This window comes from Sinohyriopsis cumingii, chromosome 10 (assembly GCF_028554795.1).
Source record: "Sinohyriopsis cumingii isolate HCF-2022 chromosome 10, ASM2855479v2, whole genome shotgun sequence".
Classification (NCBI taxonomy): Eukaryota; Metazoa; Mollusca; class Bivalvia; order Unionida; family Unionidae; genus Sinohyriopsis; species Sinohyriopsis cumingii.
In genome coordinates this window covers 4,609,244-4,627,141 of record NC_142970.1, presented here as the reverse complement: position 1 = coordinate 4,627,141, position 17,898 = coordinate 4,609,244, and the positions used below count along the sequence as shown (strand labels likewise).

At 34.7% G+C, this 17,898-nt stretch overlaps 2 protein-coding genes across 2 annotated transcripts in view; both read left to right on the top strand.

The window, feature by feature from the left end:
• The window catches only part of LOC149789515 (uncharacterized), a 171,403-nt gene extending 168,290 nt beyond the window's left edge, over nucleotides 1–3,113 (top strand). Inside the window, exons 4-5 of the mRNA XM_089971563.1 lie at nucleotides 1,385–1,513; nucleotides 2,833–3,113. Coding sequence (XP_089827689.1) covers nucleotides 1,385–1,513; nucleotides 2,833–2,999 — 296 coding nt within the window. The 3' untranslated portion in view covers nucleotides 3,000–3,113. The remainder of the gene's footprint in view (nucleotides 1–1,384; nucleotides 1,514–2,832) is intronic.
• An 8,208-nt stretch (nucleotides 3,114–11,321) lies between these two features.
• LOC149789514 (uncharacterized) lies at nucleotides 11,322–16,741 on the top strand. Its single transcript, XM_089973293.1, has 2 exons — nucleotides 11,322–12,600; nucleotides 15,875–16,741. The coding sequence occupies exons 1-2, from the start codon at nucleotides 11,595–11,597 to the stop codon at nucleotides 16,564–16,566; spliced, it is 1,698 nt and encodes a 565-aa protein (XP_089829419.1). The 5' UTR covers nucleotides 11,322–11,594; the 3' UTR covers nucleotides 16,567–16,741.
• Nucleotides 16,742–17,898: the final 1,157 nt, after the last annotated feature.

The following is a 17,898-nucleotide window of genomic DNA, read 5'->3' as shown; positions in this document are numbered from 1 at the left end:
AAAATATTACACCCAATGATATATTTGTTTCGAACCCTAGTAAATCGGCAGGAGAAAATTTATATCTACACTTTTCAAAGATATCTCATTTAAATAAAACACACTCAGAACTATATTATTTAATCAATTATTATATTTTCTAGATAATAATTATTTTCAAGAATTGGAAGACATTCCTGAAGATGTCTGCATCAGCTTTTCATCAGTTTTAACAGTTAAGAATAATAGAAACATAATATCGGCTCTGCGATTTAGACGAACATGATTCAATAGCTATTCAGAGAATAAACGGATTACGTATGGTATAAAACTGCAGATGTTTTGGATAAAAATATTTTGAAATAAATGTCTCTAACGAATGGAAGCATATGTAGTTTGTTTGACTATCTCGTACAGAAATTATACTTTTTTATATTAGCACTAAAATTTATGGGAGATTAACTAGAGGTCCACAATGTTCGATACTACCTCATCGAGTAAGATAAAATATAATGTTGGATCGAAGTAATATTTTCTAGAATAAATATAGTATTGAAACTTGAACTATGGTTGATGCTATCCATTATGTAAAGCATGGTATGCCGACTGATAGGTCAGTTTAAACATATTTCTTCCCGATGTTAAATATTTTTATCAAGATAGATTGAATATTTGAGCATGGTATTGAAGCAAAATGAAAACAAGCAGTGATTTGGCATACAAATCCATGTGTGTAGATCAATCCCTGTATGCTGAAATGTACACTCTGAAGAAAATAAATATACCATAAATTACTACCACGGATGATAATTTAGTAAGGCTAAAACAATAGACTCCTTTCATCGCAAAAAACGTGAAATAATTCCAGATGAGAAAACCTTGTGTCGAAATTAAGAATATTGCATTCTTTAAACCCTTATATTCATTGCAAGGAATTCTTTACAAACAAAACGAGTAGTAGCATGAATTGTATGGCAAAAGAGTTCGTTTTAGAATGGTGGAAACATAATGTCAGCCTTAGCGTTTAAATTAACTTATGAATGTTTTATTAAGCATACCATATGATGCAGCATGACTTGTAACGTTTAACTAAAACACAAAAGAAAAGAATATTTCCACTAAACAAACAGTCAAATATCTTGCAAGGAATGTACTGAAATTTAAATGAAAAAATTACTTGCAAAAGGTGCCTTACTAGTATAAAGTTCTACAAAACAACAATAGGAATAAAATGTAAAACAGAAGAATAAATTAATATTTAATTATTTCAAAATGCCGATGGAAACTTTTTCCTTTTTATTAGGATCATTTTGGGCATATCAAACAGTATTGTTTTGCTGCATATCCATCACGTTATACTTTAAAATTTATCCACAAGGAAACTAGTGGTTTTTATTTTATTAAGGTGCAAAAGGATTGCCTTATTCAAGCGATATATCGACCAGACAAAATGACGCAATTGAGCCAAGCAGACCGTCAAGTGAACCATTCACCTACTGCGTGATTCAACTACCAACTATGTCAAACACAGCTGGTAAGAACAAATGGGACAGTACCGTGTTTCATTGATACAATCTAGGAACATATACACACATACAGCTTTGTAATTAAATTTCATTTCACAGTTCGATGACTCAGCACATTGGTAAGTTATATAAAGTTCGTAAAAGGATACATTTGTTTTTACTAGATATGTTTATTCACATCACGATGAATTATTTCCACATAATAAAGGACAGTAAAAACGTCTAACACGTCAGTTGTCTATACATTTTATAGTATTTGTAGGGCATACATTATTCTCCTCAAAATATATTAACGTAAAGAATGCCTGTGCTAAAATAGCAAAAGTCCTCTGAAATACTACACTAAGAGACTGCTATATACGTAGTCTCTCAGTACGCAAAAATTATTATAATGTTTGTCCACAGCATACTTGCAATTCACAAATATATCATTAACACACTACTATATATGACATAATTAGGTTTTAGGTCTGAATTAATTGAAGCCGAATGAACGTTATGAGTGATTTTCCTTAACATTGTACAGTTACGACATCATTTGGAGAAAAAAATAAACATAATACAAATGCCTTTTCACAACAATAAGCAATAACAGATCAAAATAAGAAAACGACGAGTAAATGTCAGACTACAACCATTGCTATAACTTTTAAGACTTGACTTAAATCGGTATTAGAATGTCTGCAATGTTCGATGACACGTCACAGAGAAACATTCTCCCGCAATATATTGTCCTAACAAGTATTCTATTTCATGTAATAAGGATAATATTGATGACTTTGTACATATTTCTTACACTTTCAGCATTATTTTTTTATCATTCTTGTTACTACAGTGCATTGTGCCCATACTTTATTTTATGACAGCATACTGCATCTATACTTGGCTATATAATACTCCATAGTTTGTGATTAAATAAACAACCAATCCTAGCAAAGTACTATACACAATGACCGTACAAAATATTTCGATTTAGATAGGTCGCAACAGAATATCAGCCTTAACATTTGCAGGAACTTTTGAAGTTCTTTGTAAGCGTATCACTGTTTGTCACATGCTATTTTCCTCTCTGTAACAAAAAGTAAAAAGAACATTATAGGTATAATTAAATAAACACAAATTACCGCTGTACACTGCTATATGAATAAAGAACTAACAGGGAGGAATAAATTTGTATTGAATATTTTCACAACACCAATGGAAAGCCTTAATTATTTTAATTAGACTCATATTTGTTTGGCCTTATAAAACTTTATTGTTTCATTGTATATCCGTAGATTTAAATTTCAATACATATTCACGGACACAACGTTTTCGTTATATTCAGGTGCGAAAGATATACCTTATTTAAGCTTCAGAGAGACCAACCAAAACAAAGAGATTGCGTCAGTAAGACCGGCAAGTGAACCCACTAGACACTATTCCTCTGTTCATCCAACTAAATCAAAGACGCACGGCAAGTTCAAACCTTACATCTCGAAGTATTATTGGTAAATTGTTTGAAGATATGCATACGCATTGCTGTAAGATTCAATTTTTCATTCATTATTAAATGACTCAGTACATTAGTAAGTTATAGAAGTTTTTTAGATATTTTACACTAGATATTTTAATTGCACACCACGATATATTATTTCCACATACAAAATGACAGTCTTCAACGAGTAACTATTCAATGTCTCACCCATGGAAGTTTAAAGAATTATGCTAAACATGAACTAGTAATTTCTGAAAATTCACCAAAGCATGTGGCATAAGATCTTTCCTTTGTTCTTGATGGCTGGGAAACAAACCAATATACAAGTGCCTCTGAAACCCAAGCAACTTTCGTCGGAGAAAATAACAAACTCAGGAGTGAAAATATGTAACGGTCAAAGAGAACAGATTTACAGAAGTGGACGAACAATTTGTCACAGATTTAGATTTAGAACATGAAAATGTGAATACCAAACAGTGCTCAAAGAAACATTGTTTTAGACACAGGTCCAGGGCTAAATTTCCACAAGCCCTGGTTCCAATTTCCATAATGCTCAAAATTCATCTTTTTTAAATATTATTTGTCATACAACTTTGCAATCGCTACATTTTTATAAATTCAATAAGGGGTTTGAAATTAATGCAAGTGTCATTAGTTTTCATCACTACACCTACTAGAGACTGGATGGTCCTGGTGTTCAAACTTCACTGCTGCGTTCTCATGAGCGAATCCTGGTCAGATCCAAGTTGACGTGTGTCTATCGATTTGCAGTAGGTGAACAAAGTTAATTACCCTCCCCTCTTATTTTTGGGAGGAGGCTGGAAAAACTCTGTCGACTAGAAATACTGAACTTATTTTTGGAGGCTTTGATGATAATTAATTGCTGCCGAAATCGGCTTAAAAAATGAATCATACTTAACACAATATTCTGACAATTTAAATTATCATGTTTTACGTCTTATCTATGCAGTAAAATCCGACTTCAAATCTATAATATATATGACTTGAGCATTCTCATTCATAGCAATATGTAACAGCTTTTGTTCTCCTACACCAGGGGTCAGCAACCTTCGGCAAACGTGCCTCAATATGACACGTAAAGAGCTTTTGTGTGGTACGCGAAGAGCAGCTAAAATTCTCAATTTTAACAGTGTCAATATCTTACTGGTGGCTTGCGCTCGTTCATTTTGTTAATAATCCGGAAAAGAGTGGCATCCTATGTAAAATAGATTGCCAACCCTTGTCCTACACGTATCTAGCATCTCTTTGATTTACCTATAATGAGTTGTTCCACGCCTTGATTATACCTTTGCAAATCAGCAGAATTGACTCACCACTGAAGTCTTCATACCATCTCACTTGCTATTGCCGGCCAATTAAGTAATATGTGAAATGGAGGATTATACATGACCTCTGCCTTTTAATTGTTATTATTTAAACTGCCCAAAGGACAGTTTTACATCAGCTCCAATCATGACTGTTTGCCGTGTATTCATGCTACATGTAACGAGTATATACTGGAAGTGGTTGTTTTATTTTTTCTTCTTCTATTTTCCAAAGATTACAGAAAATTGTTTTTTCTCGAAACACGATAATGTCAAGGGTTTGGGAGTATTACAACATCGTGTAATAGCATGACACGCCGTGGTACAGTTTGATTAAAATCAAATCTCCACTTGGCGTAGGACAGTGTCGATCTGATTTTAATCAGATTGTCCTGTGTTATTGCAGGTGTGTCAACATCTTGAAAATGCGTTTCCGAATTTCATTCGCGTGATCAAAGTTTACTTTGGCAAATTGGATTATTTTTGTTGACAAGCCCGACGGTACCTCTCTTAGAATACATGACGGTCCCGATCTGAAATGTGAAGAGCCCCGGGCGTCGGACTATCGGAATTTTTTAGCACTGCCAAACGTCAAACATGGGGAAACAAAATTAATGGAAGAATATCTGGAGAAAAACAACGAGACGCGCCCTATACATCAGTTGCCAGCACGTGACCTAACAACATTTTCTCAAGATTTTTTTTTTCAATTCGTCAGAATGATGTAAGTGAATACGGGCCAACAATATTGGGAGGTAAAAATTGCCTTCATATTGACTGATAACACACAGTTTGAAGTTAAAGAATAATGTATGTGCAAATAAGACGACGAAGAGCGCAACTGAGATACTTTCAGTTTGTTAAAAGAGAAATGAATGTGTGAATGAGTAAAAGAATGATCAACTAATTACCCCAAAAAAATATCATGCAATGAGAAAGAAGTGTAACAATAGTTTTAAAAGTTAAATTACCTTATAAATTAACGAACATGACTCATAAAACAATTTAGGGCCTCCCCAACGTGGATGACACATTATAAGAGAGAGTTGTTGTTGTTGTATGGTTTAACGCCATTTTTCAGCGCAAGATAGGCTATACACGGCGGCCAGTATAATTGGTGGAGGAAGAACCCTGGAAAACCCCGGGAGGAACCACCGACCCACGAGAAGCTACTGGCAGGCTTTCTCACGTACCCACGTTAGCCGAGCCTGAGACTCGAACTCACGCAGACAGAGGTGAGATGGCAGTGATCCGTAACGGTGAGTATAAGAGAGAGAGAGAGAGAGAGAGAGAGAGAGATTCAGTACTCTAGCTACAATGCTTTTTATAATTCATTATTAATTATTATATGTATGATGGGCAGTTGTGAACGAAATCGGAGTCGACACAGATACAGTTACAGCTTGGTTATGGTTCTGAAATTTACCAAGCCACAGAGACCATACAAAGTAAACAGAAAGATCTGAAAAATAAAAGAGAAGGAAACAAACTCAAAACTACTGAAGCCGTCACTGATGATGACATCAATAAATTGTTTGAATACTCGCTTTTGAGCCCCACCACACCATCAAGTTTACTGAACACTTTATTGTTTAATAATACTTTGCACTTTGGGGTACAGGGAGAGGGTGAAGAACACGGAAACATAAAGAGGGGAGACATCATTAAAGCATGATTGCGAGTTCGAACTAGAATATTTGAAGTTTAACAAAAGCCAGAAAAAGACGAAAACAGGGGAGGACATAAGAAACACGAGAAATGAAAAATCAAGGATGCACGCTAACCCTATATTTCCCGATAGATGTCCTATAACTTTCTACAAGTGTTTATTAACAAACGTTTGAGTGATTTTTCTGACCCTCACCACCATTTTACCTTGTACCTATAACTCACGTGCATGCACCTGGGCCCAATGAGCAATGGTTTTTACGGGCACCAGTTGGTACCCGAAATCTTACCTCACTAATGAATAAAATGGCTATGAAAGCAAACCTGTCAGATTTAGCTTCTAAACGCATTACAAACTGGAGCGTAAGAAAAAAGCTGTGCCAAAATCTGATAGAAAAAAATGTTCAAGACACTCAGGCTATACACATCACTGGCCACAAACATCCTAACTCTCTTAACAACTTCAGAAAACATAGCAACAGCCAGAAATGTGTTACTTCAAGCTTGCTTTCTTCTAATTTTGCCAAACATTCGCATTGCACCCCAGCTGAATCAAACATGTACCTGCAATCTTTAATGACAAAAAATGCACTTAACAGCCAGAAGGAATCATTTATCCGTCCACACGTTATTCAGCAAGCAAATGTCCCTGTAGCACGTCCTTCCACTAGTACTTGCCATATTTCCAAGACAGACAAAATAAATATTCCAAGAAGCCATGAACTTGGAAGTTCAGCACATGGTTATCCGCTAGGGTCTCTATTTGGAGGGTCTTTCATACACGGGGGTAAATTGTATAATCAATATTAATCACAACACAAGTATGTCACACACATAGAATAGACCACAGAAAGCAAAGTTATGTTTCAGCAACCACAATGTCCCCGACCGACCGTCATCGATATCTACCAATCCGCGCCAGCACATTATATCAGCAAGATAGAAAGATAACAAACAATAAATATAACATTCACGAAACACGAATGCCTGCTACCCTTTATGTTGGGAAGTAATACCTGAAGAAATAACAAAACACATAATTTAGCGAGACTGTCATGGGGAATATTGTATGACCATTCCACATTTGTTGCTGAGCATACAAATCAGTTATATTTTAACACTTATATAAAAATGTGAGTTATATATAAGCTAGATTGACATTTACAGCTTTAAGAAATAACTGATGCACTTTTTTCCAGTGAAATGTAAATATATCCAACATTTGTTTCCAGATTGAAATATTGTGCTTCGTCTGGAAATGGTTGTTACGCTCGGCAACAAAGTATTCCTTATAATCAACATGTTGAGGAGTGAATACGTGTACATGATCTAAATTATTAAAACATCGACTCTGTGTGTGTGTGTGTGTGTGTGAGAGAGAGAGAGAGAGAGAGAGAGAGAGAGAGAGAGTTGGGAATCGCAGCAAATATAAAAATCTTTTAATTGAATGATGTTAACAATAAGAGATAAATGCTAATCTAAGTAATTTGAACTAAAACAGTAATATAAACGAGTTAGTCACAATAGTAACAGGAAGAGGATTTGACATCACACCACACACAAAAGACACTGAAAACATTATATGGTAACATAATATAAAAATCGAGTCATATCCATATTATTACATATGCTACCATTGGACTAAATAATATTCATTGGAAAATATTCAAAGGATGAATTAAAAAAGCAAAAGGCGGGACAAGTAAAACTGTGGCCAGGATAAATCACGTTTTAAATATAATGTGTGAATTATGTGAAATATATTTGTGTACACATGTAGTATTATATAATAAACGTGATTATCTTTCTTTCTCGTGTTGTGAAGAATTTCTATATTCTCTTTCAGATAGATGTCTTATTGTATTTTTGTACGGTGTTTAATTTCCCAATACTTTTTCTATAAACCTGCTCTTATTTTGGAATCATTCTTAACCCCTAATTAGTGCACCAAAATGGACAGCTCTACCGAAATGACAATGTGTCTGCGAATTTAATTATTCTTTACCTATAATATCCTTATTTTGCATTTGAAAAAGTAAAAAAAAAATACATCATCTACAATATTAAGAAACCGTTAAGAAAGAGGTTAGAATAGATATGCAGATTGGAAGATTAGCAGACGCATGTTTTTGCAAACGTAAATGGTGCAACATATTCCGTCGATGAAATTCTGGCTTAGTTGGAATTTAAAACCATCTAAAAAAGAGTATTTGCAGAGACCAAAATATGTAATTCAAATGTTTTACAAATAAACGTTTTCCACTTAAAACAAGCATTTATCAAGAGGCTTAAAGGTTATATCTGATAGGTGCAAATTTATCATAACGTTGTGGACATTGGACCATTTTTAATTGGTCATAACATTGAAATAATTTATAAGAATACCACTCAAAGGCCAGTTTAGATTGTAATTCTTCATCAAATTTAAACAAACCAAATTTTCTTTTCCTTGTTTACAATATTCGTGGATTTCCTTATTGTCTGATATATTTCGGATATAATAACAAGCTACCATGAACGCAAAAGTTGTACAATGTAAACATTTTTATCATTTGACCCCACTCGATATCCAAGTAAAATATTTAAAGCACGATTTGGAATGTAAAGTTTGTCAGTTTGCAAATTAAATTGCACTCGACTTTCTGAACCACGTTTGGTTTCATTAATACAATGAGTCACGATTTTCATTGTCGTACTTCACATCCAATCGCGTTTTGCACGTTTTCGCGTAGGAACTATTTGTTTTTTAACTACAAACCAACGACAATATGTATGTATAGAAGTCAAGTCAAACTTAACGGTACAATTTTTAAGTTGTTTCCAGGATTGATAAGCTTCCGTTGTGAAGTAAAAGAGTTCAACTTTCAAGTTAAGCAAACGATTTTAGTCGACATAACGTTGTGCTATATATAAATAGCTCCTTTAATCGAAGCTATTAAATGGTTGGATAACTCTGTGCGTCATGTACTGAGATTTTACAATTCACAATTGCAGGTACACAATAAATGGTATTTAGCAGTTTTTGATGAAATTAATTAGTCTGGTCTAAACACTGTCCTCGCATCATATTGGTCGTTTGTAAATAAAGAAAACGCTTCAGCTGACAAAGGATTGTGCTGTCGCTGCATCAATCGCACTTCTCTGCAAAATAAACAGTGCAGCTTTTAAGGAATGAAACTATTCCGGTCTCAAACCTGCAATTCGGCATACATAAATATTGATTTTGAAACATCCGTTGAACAGAGATGACCACATGATAACTAAATATCATGACAAAGTTATGTACCTGTTTTCAATACAAATATAGATTAAAAAGGACCCTAAAGTCCACTTAGTATGAGTACTGTGTCTCATCTATTGTCAGGACAACCACTTGTGTCTCTAGTTTGACTTCTTGTAAAGAATTAGTCTTCTACGTACTCAATATATATATATATATATATATATATATATATATATATATATATATATATATATATATATATATATATATATACATAGAGAGAGAGAGAGAGATAGTTAAAACATAATACATTTAGAGGTTATATTCCTGTAGAAACAGCCATGTAAAGTTTTGCAAACACAACGGTTTTTGTCTTTTATTGGTTTGTCTTGCTTATGTTTTGTATTTGTCGTTGAAAAAGACGCTTTAAGAGTCGAAAGTACTTAGGCTAGTTAGATACCAGTTTTGCACTGTTCGCTGTAAGTTTATTGCATTTATCTTAATTCCTGAAACACGTGATTCCTTGTTTGATCCAGTGCACTTGAAAGGACTGTTATTCGACATATGATTTGTATTATATATATATATATATATATACAAACACACTTTGATACTTTGATAATGTTGGCATTAATTGTTTTGCAGGTCTTAACATTTTAATATAAACTACTTAACATTGTAATAGGATCTAAATTTGCAAGCCTCCCATTTCCTTAACAAATCAGGACCAATAGACATTTTTATGAATGTGATTATAAAATTCGCTTTATAATTCATATTTGTTCGGATGAACTTATATATCAGTCAAATAAAATTTTCTTCCTCAACGAGTCACACATTGTCTACACATTTTCAATCACCTTTCCGGCGTAAAAGCTAACTTATTTTGTTAATCTAAATTTGGTCACATAGTCTGAATTACCTAGTGTTTGTTTTATTTACGTTCCGGCGAATTTGTTATTGAACAGAAAACTGTCGCAATCGGATGTTTCCCACCTTACAATTGTATGACATCACTAGTAGCCTCAGAGTATGGCTCTCTCATATTTATTTCGGCCATAAACATAGAATTGTCGAATTAAAATTTTGATCGTTTGGAATACGGTGTGCTGTTAAGTTTTAAGACGTTTTCAGACATCATTGTTTTCAAGAGTCTTTGCTCCTTCCATAACAAAGATGAATATGCAAACATATAATTATGCTAACGACACCTTGTAACATGGACCCTTATAAAAGCAGATATATAACGGTCTTCATAACAAGTAAAAGCACAGGTTTGAAACTTTTAGTTTATTCTCTGGTGACCGTCTCAGTAGTAATGTTTGACGCACTCCTGGAATCTGCACTGCATCAACCCGGGCAGAATATGTAATGATAAACCTTGTTCATTGAATAGTTCCATGGCCGTATTTAGGCATAATCTTAACAAGCTACATCTTAGGGCCTCACAGTCTGAACACAGTCTGAAGAGACCTGAAAACAGTCTTAAAATTTCAGAATTATTTGTACAGCCTTATTCTCTGTTAAGACGTATTAAAAAGAGCCTCTACAGCTTCCCATAGCTTAGAGTCTCACCATGTCTAAATCAGTCCCTGAATGGCTTGTATATAAAGAGCAAATAATTAAACGAAAGTCCTCACTTAAAATATTAAATGTGGATAAAGTTCTTGCACTAAATAATTGTAGCCTTTTTCAGCTGCCGTTTGGACACAAACATGTTAGAAAAAGTAATTCAAATGACCTTTCTATCCAAAAACATATATTAATTAGAATATGTTATTGTTGCAGTAGACTTACGATACATTTCACTTGACTTACAAAAACCTGTATTTATATATATGCACAGAAAATTATATTACAGAAATGTACACAATGCTGGACTGCAAAATGTGCTGGTCCCAGTGTCCTTGCAGACGTACGATGTCACGTACTTTGAGATAGGTAACAAATATGAATAGTTTACATCCTAGTTGTTACTGTCTAAAACTTATTAGACTGATACGTCGGCTCTCTACTCAGTCTTAACTTTGGGACCACATTACAATTACTCCTTGGATTACAAGTGCACAATATAATTTATCCTGGACCAAATTTTGGATAATCACACATCGACATAACTGCTCTTATCAGATACGGTTCCTTGGTTTCAGGCGGGTCAGTTTAAAAATAAGTCTTCTTGCTGATTTGGAATGCCTGATTTTTCAAAATGTAAATAGTTCAAAATACTATATTCTTCTGCTATTTTTACTACTATCTCAATATTAAAAATACTTTGGTTTCACTATAACCAGTCAGCTTGTAAATAAATAACTTGTTTACGTTTGTGTGTTTGTTTCGTTATAGCTCTGATATCGGAGGAAGAGGTTAGAGCACTAGAATGCATTAAAAAGGACGACATGCTTGGTATTCATGATATTATTCAAAAAGGAAACCTTCCTCCACCAAAAATTATGGAAACTGCAATTAAACAATGTGGACACAGCAAAGGTGTCCTGTTACTTTTGAGAGAAATTTTAAGCAAGCTGAAAAAATCTAAGCTTAATGCTTTAAGTGCCTGGTGTGGATATCGACTAAATAAACTCGAGGCTTCAGTTTTTGTTGTAAATCTCTCACACCAACAGTGTATACCAGAGCAAAGAAAGTTCAACGGTTACGAAGTTGTGTTTCGCCGTGAACATATACCTAATGATGAAGAAACAATGGTTTCAGAAATGGTTAGTAAAAAGAAAATAGCCAGAGTCGATGAGATGTTGCGTGTACAAAGTTGTATTAGAAAACACGCAGAACGGCTCATGCAAGCACACAGTAATCTCAGCATTATAAAAGTATCCCCTGTCAAGGCCTCAGGTTATAAACAAGGCCGCTTACGTTTGATCCCAAAAGTATGCATTGTGTTTTACGTACCCGTGAAAGGAATTATTCCTGTGGGCGAAACAGCATTTGAAAGTGAAATCGAAGGAATACCCACTGATGTACGAGAAGGAGAATTTATGTATTTCGGAAAGCATAGTGCTCACGAAATGCAGCATAAATTGAAAATGGGCTGTATGATTCGTGCACAGAACGGTCAAACAGGGACTTTAGGTGGATTTGTCGACCTTCCTGATAACAAAATCGGATTTATAACATCAGCTCATGTCGTCCTTGCTCCGGAGACCATGAAACAGTACTGGAAGACAGGAGAAGGCCTGAAGAAGTTCAATAAGAGCCTCAAACATGGAGAGAAAAACATATATGTATACCAGCCGAACTTAGAACATCCGATTGGACGAGTCTACCGTGTTTGTATTGCGCGAGGGAATAAGGAAGAGGCCTCCATTGAAACAGCTGTTATTGAAATAACTAATGATGACAGAAAACCTGACTCTGGAGAATTTCCGCCCGGTGACTTTAAAACTATTGGTAAGGGCATATGCAGTCATGTAATAGTATAATCCATTTGTTTTAGACATAGAAAATTGTATGCGTAATGTTAACACTACTCAGACGCCTCACGTGACCTCAAGCAGATACCACAAAACAGCTACGTTCCTAGTTACAGCAATTCAAATGTTTTTCTTTTGAAAGTATCTACCTCTGTTAAAGGATAAATCATGATGCAAAAAGAAGCATGGACGATGAATGATAAAAACATCCTTCTCGTATTTGGCTTCATATACGATTCAACTCTCCAAACATTTTGAGATCAAAGAGTTCATTAATAAATATAAACCTTTGTCGCATCTATTTGTACGATAAAAGAAAGTTATTATAAATTACTTGCAAGTATACAATAATTACTAATTAAGGTTTGAAAGCAAACCTTCACTTTCAACCGAGAATATTGAGCGATGCAATCACAACACAATACGAGCTGGAATACACTTTATTTCAAGTTTTGTTTTTAATAAAATTTCAATACACCTTACTGATAAAGATATGGAAAATATTTTCGAAAATCATGTCTTACTTCTACTGGGTAATAATGATTGGAGGTTGTTCTTCCAGTCATCAATAAAATGGTCATATTGTTCATAATAAACAACAGGTTGATTCATCATGTTTGAATGGTGGGAACGGTGTGTGTGTGTGTGATTTAGACTTTTAACGTAGCTTTAACAATTTATCAGTCATATTGCTACGATGTCTGCAGTGTGGCAGTTTAAAGTGATGTCTAGCACTGGGGCATCATGCCGCAGACATGTATCATGATGTCCGACCCAGTCACATTATCCTGACACCAGGCCGACCAGTCCTAACACTACCCTTTTAATGCTGAGCGCCAAGCGAGGCAGCAGTTAGTACCATTTTTGTAAGTCTTTGGTGCGACTCGGACGGGGTCGAACCCACGACTTCCCGCATCCAAGGCGGACGCTCTAACCACTAGGCCACCAGACCGGTTGGTGTGAGAACGGTGAGTTTGATCCAAATTCAATAACTTTCTATTGTATGCATATTTAGAAAATTAGTAAGGTATACTATGTGTAAAGTCAAAAGACAGATAACGTTTACAAGAGTCAAAGTGAACATTACTCAAATCTAATTTGCGACATACTATGACTATTTCAAAAAGACACCTTATCTGCACCTGTCTGCCTAAATATGAAATTTAGTATTATTTGATTGTACGTTAGAAGTTAACATCGGTGATATTGATTCTCATTTAAATGTAAACAGTCACTAATAAGCCATTTTAAAGAGTTCCATCTTTGTATTAATACCTTGTCTAGATTACATATAAGTTGTAGAAGAATACCCCATTAGTCAACTCGCGAAATGAAAAGGATAGAAACAATGAAATAAACGTTCTAGAAATATATAGGCGTAGAATTATACGAGTAGCTTGTATCAATAGCAAAGAATCTCTCCATACACAAAAATTGTATTCTACTAAAGGATAAATGCTGGTTTCAATTCTCAGGGACGTATTTCCGGTGTACCCATCAGTGCCGAAAAATCACGGATCATATCACTCGGATTCACATGTGATCTTTATAAACAATTCACCGTTCCACATAGCCTGGTCACACTCTGCCGTGACATTGGCTTGGATCGGCGGGCTGGCGGCAATTTCGCAAGCTGTATATATTTGAACAGAAATAGTTTGAACAATGTTGTTTTAAATCAGCAAGTGAAAGTTAAGATTATCTGAAGTTTTTTTCCTACTTTCCTTTACAGAAAAAAAGCCAATATGTCAGTTTAGGGTCGTCTTGCTATACTATGATCACGGTTAATGGAATAGCTACCAACACGAACAATTTGTGTACACCTTTCACGAGAGTACAATATAGGGTTATAAACGTAAAGTAAATAATCCTGGCAGCCAGAGGTTATTTTAGAACAGCATCCGCCACGACTAATTCGTGCTCACCTCTCACAACAATGCACTGTACAGTTCTATATGTAACTTAAATAAAACGATAGTCGACAGTGAGTAAATACTGAGTAAGAATGATTGACTTATAAAACAAATATTTTGAAAATAAATACAAAAATTATTAAATCATAGAGCATTTGGGTTTATGCAAAACATGTAGTTAAGGCGAAGCTAATAAGGTTTGCAAAATCAGGATAATATGTAGGTATTACAGGTAAGACCAATATAGAGATGCTTGGCTAATTTGCAAAAATATGCAAATTGTGGGTATGAACGCTAATGTAAACGTAACTATAATGGTAAAATATAATAACAAATACGGGTAACAAATACAAAATAATCCAACATGTAATACACTATAATTCAATTTTCAGAAACGACTCGAGTAACTCAATAGTTTATGGATAACTAAGATAAAATGAGAGATATAAAAGCCTACATGGTTATGGCCGGTTTATAGCCCTCTTTGCTCAAAATAGACTTTGTTCTACCATTTAATATTTCAGGGTTAATTAAACACGTGTAGACATCATTATTTCTTAATTTGTGATTGAGTTAAAGCTTACATTTGCAACTGTGTCTCTTAACTATTATCCAGGATTTAATAAGTACCATTTAAGTACGCTGAGGTGGACGTTGTGGAAGTGGTTATGGGATGTCCTCGAGGGTTGGCACTTAAATTTGTAATCAGTTGTGGCGTTTATTCCGAGATTACCATTTTCTCTTCAGGTTCCATTCAGCATTTTTTTCGATTTGATAGCGTATTCGTCCTCATATTCTATGCTCCGAATTTGATCATTATCGGTGCCATCCCAATTTTAACTTTCTCCCCAAACGATTATTTTGTCTAGGTTCTCAGTACTAAAGTCAATTTCAGAAAATACATATGAAATGTTTCACATACAAGACTGTCTTAGTTGATTCCTTTCCCTCTTTGGGATTAGCTTTCACTGTTACATTAATGGACACGAATATTGTTTCTTCCTGAGTATTGCTAATATACTTATTGAAGTCTGGTGCTTGGAGATTCACTTATGCTTTAGTGCCCATTTATAGTGTAAAGCAGTCAGGGTATGATGAACATGTATGTGCGCACATGTCATAAATAAATCATAATGCATGTGTTTACTTCTCAAAAATGGTTTCGTTATCTTCCCAATGAGTTTTGTGTGACACGGCATACAAAAACACATCAACAAAAATATAATGAATCCCAGAAAAATCGCTAAAAGTTACCAGAGTTTCCTGTGTTCTGTACATTTTCTCATGTGCAATGAAAGTTATATTATTTCTACTGCAATTGTGTTTGTTTGCTTTCAGGCTTTACAAAGGGAGACTCGATGCTGTTTAATACAGGAGAAATCCTGGAAGACATAGACTGTTATGGCAAAGCATCTATGGTGATTAAATACGGAGGCGTTACAGGCATAACTCGTGGATGTCTAGACTGGAACCAGGTGACTGCTCGATCAGTGAATATGGCTGACAAGCTATCTCTCCCAATATTGTATAACCAACTTTTAGTGAAGTCTGCAGATGATGGTGTAGCCTTTGCAGAGCCAGGCGACTCAGGGGCAATTGTTTTTCTTTGTGTCGGTGGGAATCAAAATAACCTGCGAGCGATTGGTATTATCACTGGGGGGTACACAAATATTAACTCGGGACGCGCGTATATTGTTACACCCATAAAAGCCATCTTCGACCGCTCCAATTTGCAAAGACGAGGGTACAAAAGCTTCCCCGATAGTAGACATGCACAAAAGGAAGGAGCTACCAGTGCGCAAGACAAAGATTCCAAGCAAAATGATGAAATGGAAAGCATAAAAGCAACACAAAACAAATTCGAAGAACGCCTGAATAAACAGGATAGTTCAATCTCTGAGCTACGCACTTTCGTTGAAGAACGCTTCAGTCAACAAGACGATAAATTAAGGGACATTAAGACTGATATAATCGCTTCATTTACCGAAGCTATGCATAACTTGACTGAGAAGCGGAATACTACTAAGTAACGAAACCAATCTGCTACAAAGTAATGAAGTCGATATGACATTGCAAAACTCATTGTACATAAATGTGGAACAGGCTGGTATCCGATAACACGGTTTTTGTTTTGGTTTCAAAACCAAAAATCAAAAGAGAAGCGAAACAATTAACCTGAACTCGAGAAACAAACTAAAAACTATACTTAGCTACTAAAATAAAGCTTACCTTCCACGACAATTAAGACAAAAATATCCGCAAAATTTCGTGTCCAAAATTAAGTTTTATCGTTCGAAGCAAATGTGAATTTCTCAAAATTTTTGTATTCATCAACATGCACACAAATATCTATCTATCTATCTATATATCTGTTATTTGTATATCTATGTAAAAGTGTTTCACTAGTTACAGAAGGTGTCCGATAAGGCAGACACTTCTGTAAATGAGACTTTGCGTAACGGTGGTAATCGTAAGGCAAACTTTATTACGATAAGTCTTAACAAATAATTCTGCTTTCTCTTTTTCTCTTTGAAAACAAATTTTGAAAACCTGCAAAAAGAAATGTTACTCATTTTTGGTAGATATAATTTTGAGCGTACTAGGAAGTGAATGTAATTTTAAGCATTCAAGCCAATCCTGATAGCTTATAATACTGCTACAAATTCAACCGACGCATAATTATGGCGCATTTGATTAACACAGACTGTGTGGCCAGGTAAAATTCAGTATCTGTACATTTAACAATTATTAACAATGAATACGCTCGTTACTAAAGGTCACTATGCCATTCAACAGATTTTGTTCCTACGATATTTACAAAATGTCCTAGCCATTTAGAAACAGTGCAAACATTCAGTTCCGAATTGGAGAGAAATATACTCGGCTCACTAAAATCTTGTCAAGAGCTTTGTTTAGGGTAAACATATTTATTACAAAGTTGGGTCATATGGTTAAGCAATTATATTGATGATTGTAGCCTTAGGAAACGATTTCACATGTAATCGTAGGTTATGTCCTGTAACAATGCTCTTACTTTTCAAGCATACGAGCAGCTATCAAAGTTATGTTCCACTAGAAATGTATTTTTGCTAGCAAAAGATAAAGACATTCACGATGTGGTACTTGATATCTTTTTTAGTTTGCTTTTGTTAAAGCGTCTTGTGATAATTATTATGAATCAGTGTTTTTACCATGGAAAGAAATGTATGTTTGAATATCTAGCTCGTTCAACTTTTTTATATTATAGTTTATTATGAATTGTATATGAAATTACTGTTTTTATTATTATCAATATTATGATTTCTTTTTATTCTTGTAGTGTGAAATTTTAACAGATATTGTGTCACGGATTGTTGTACATT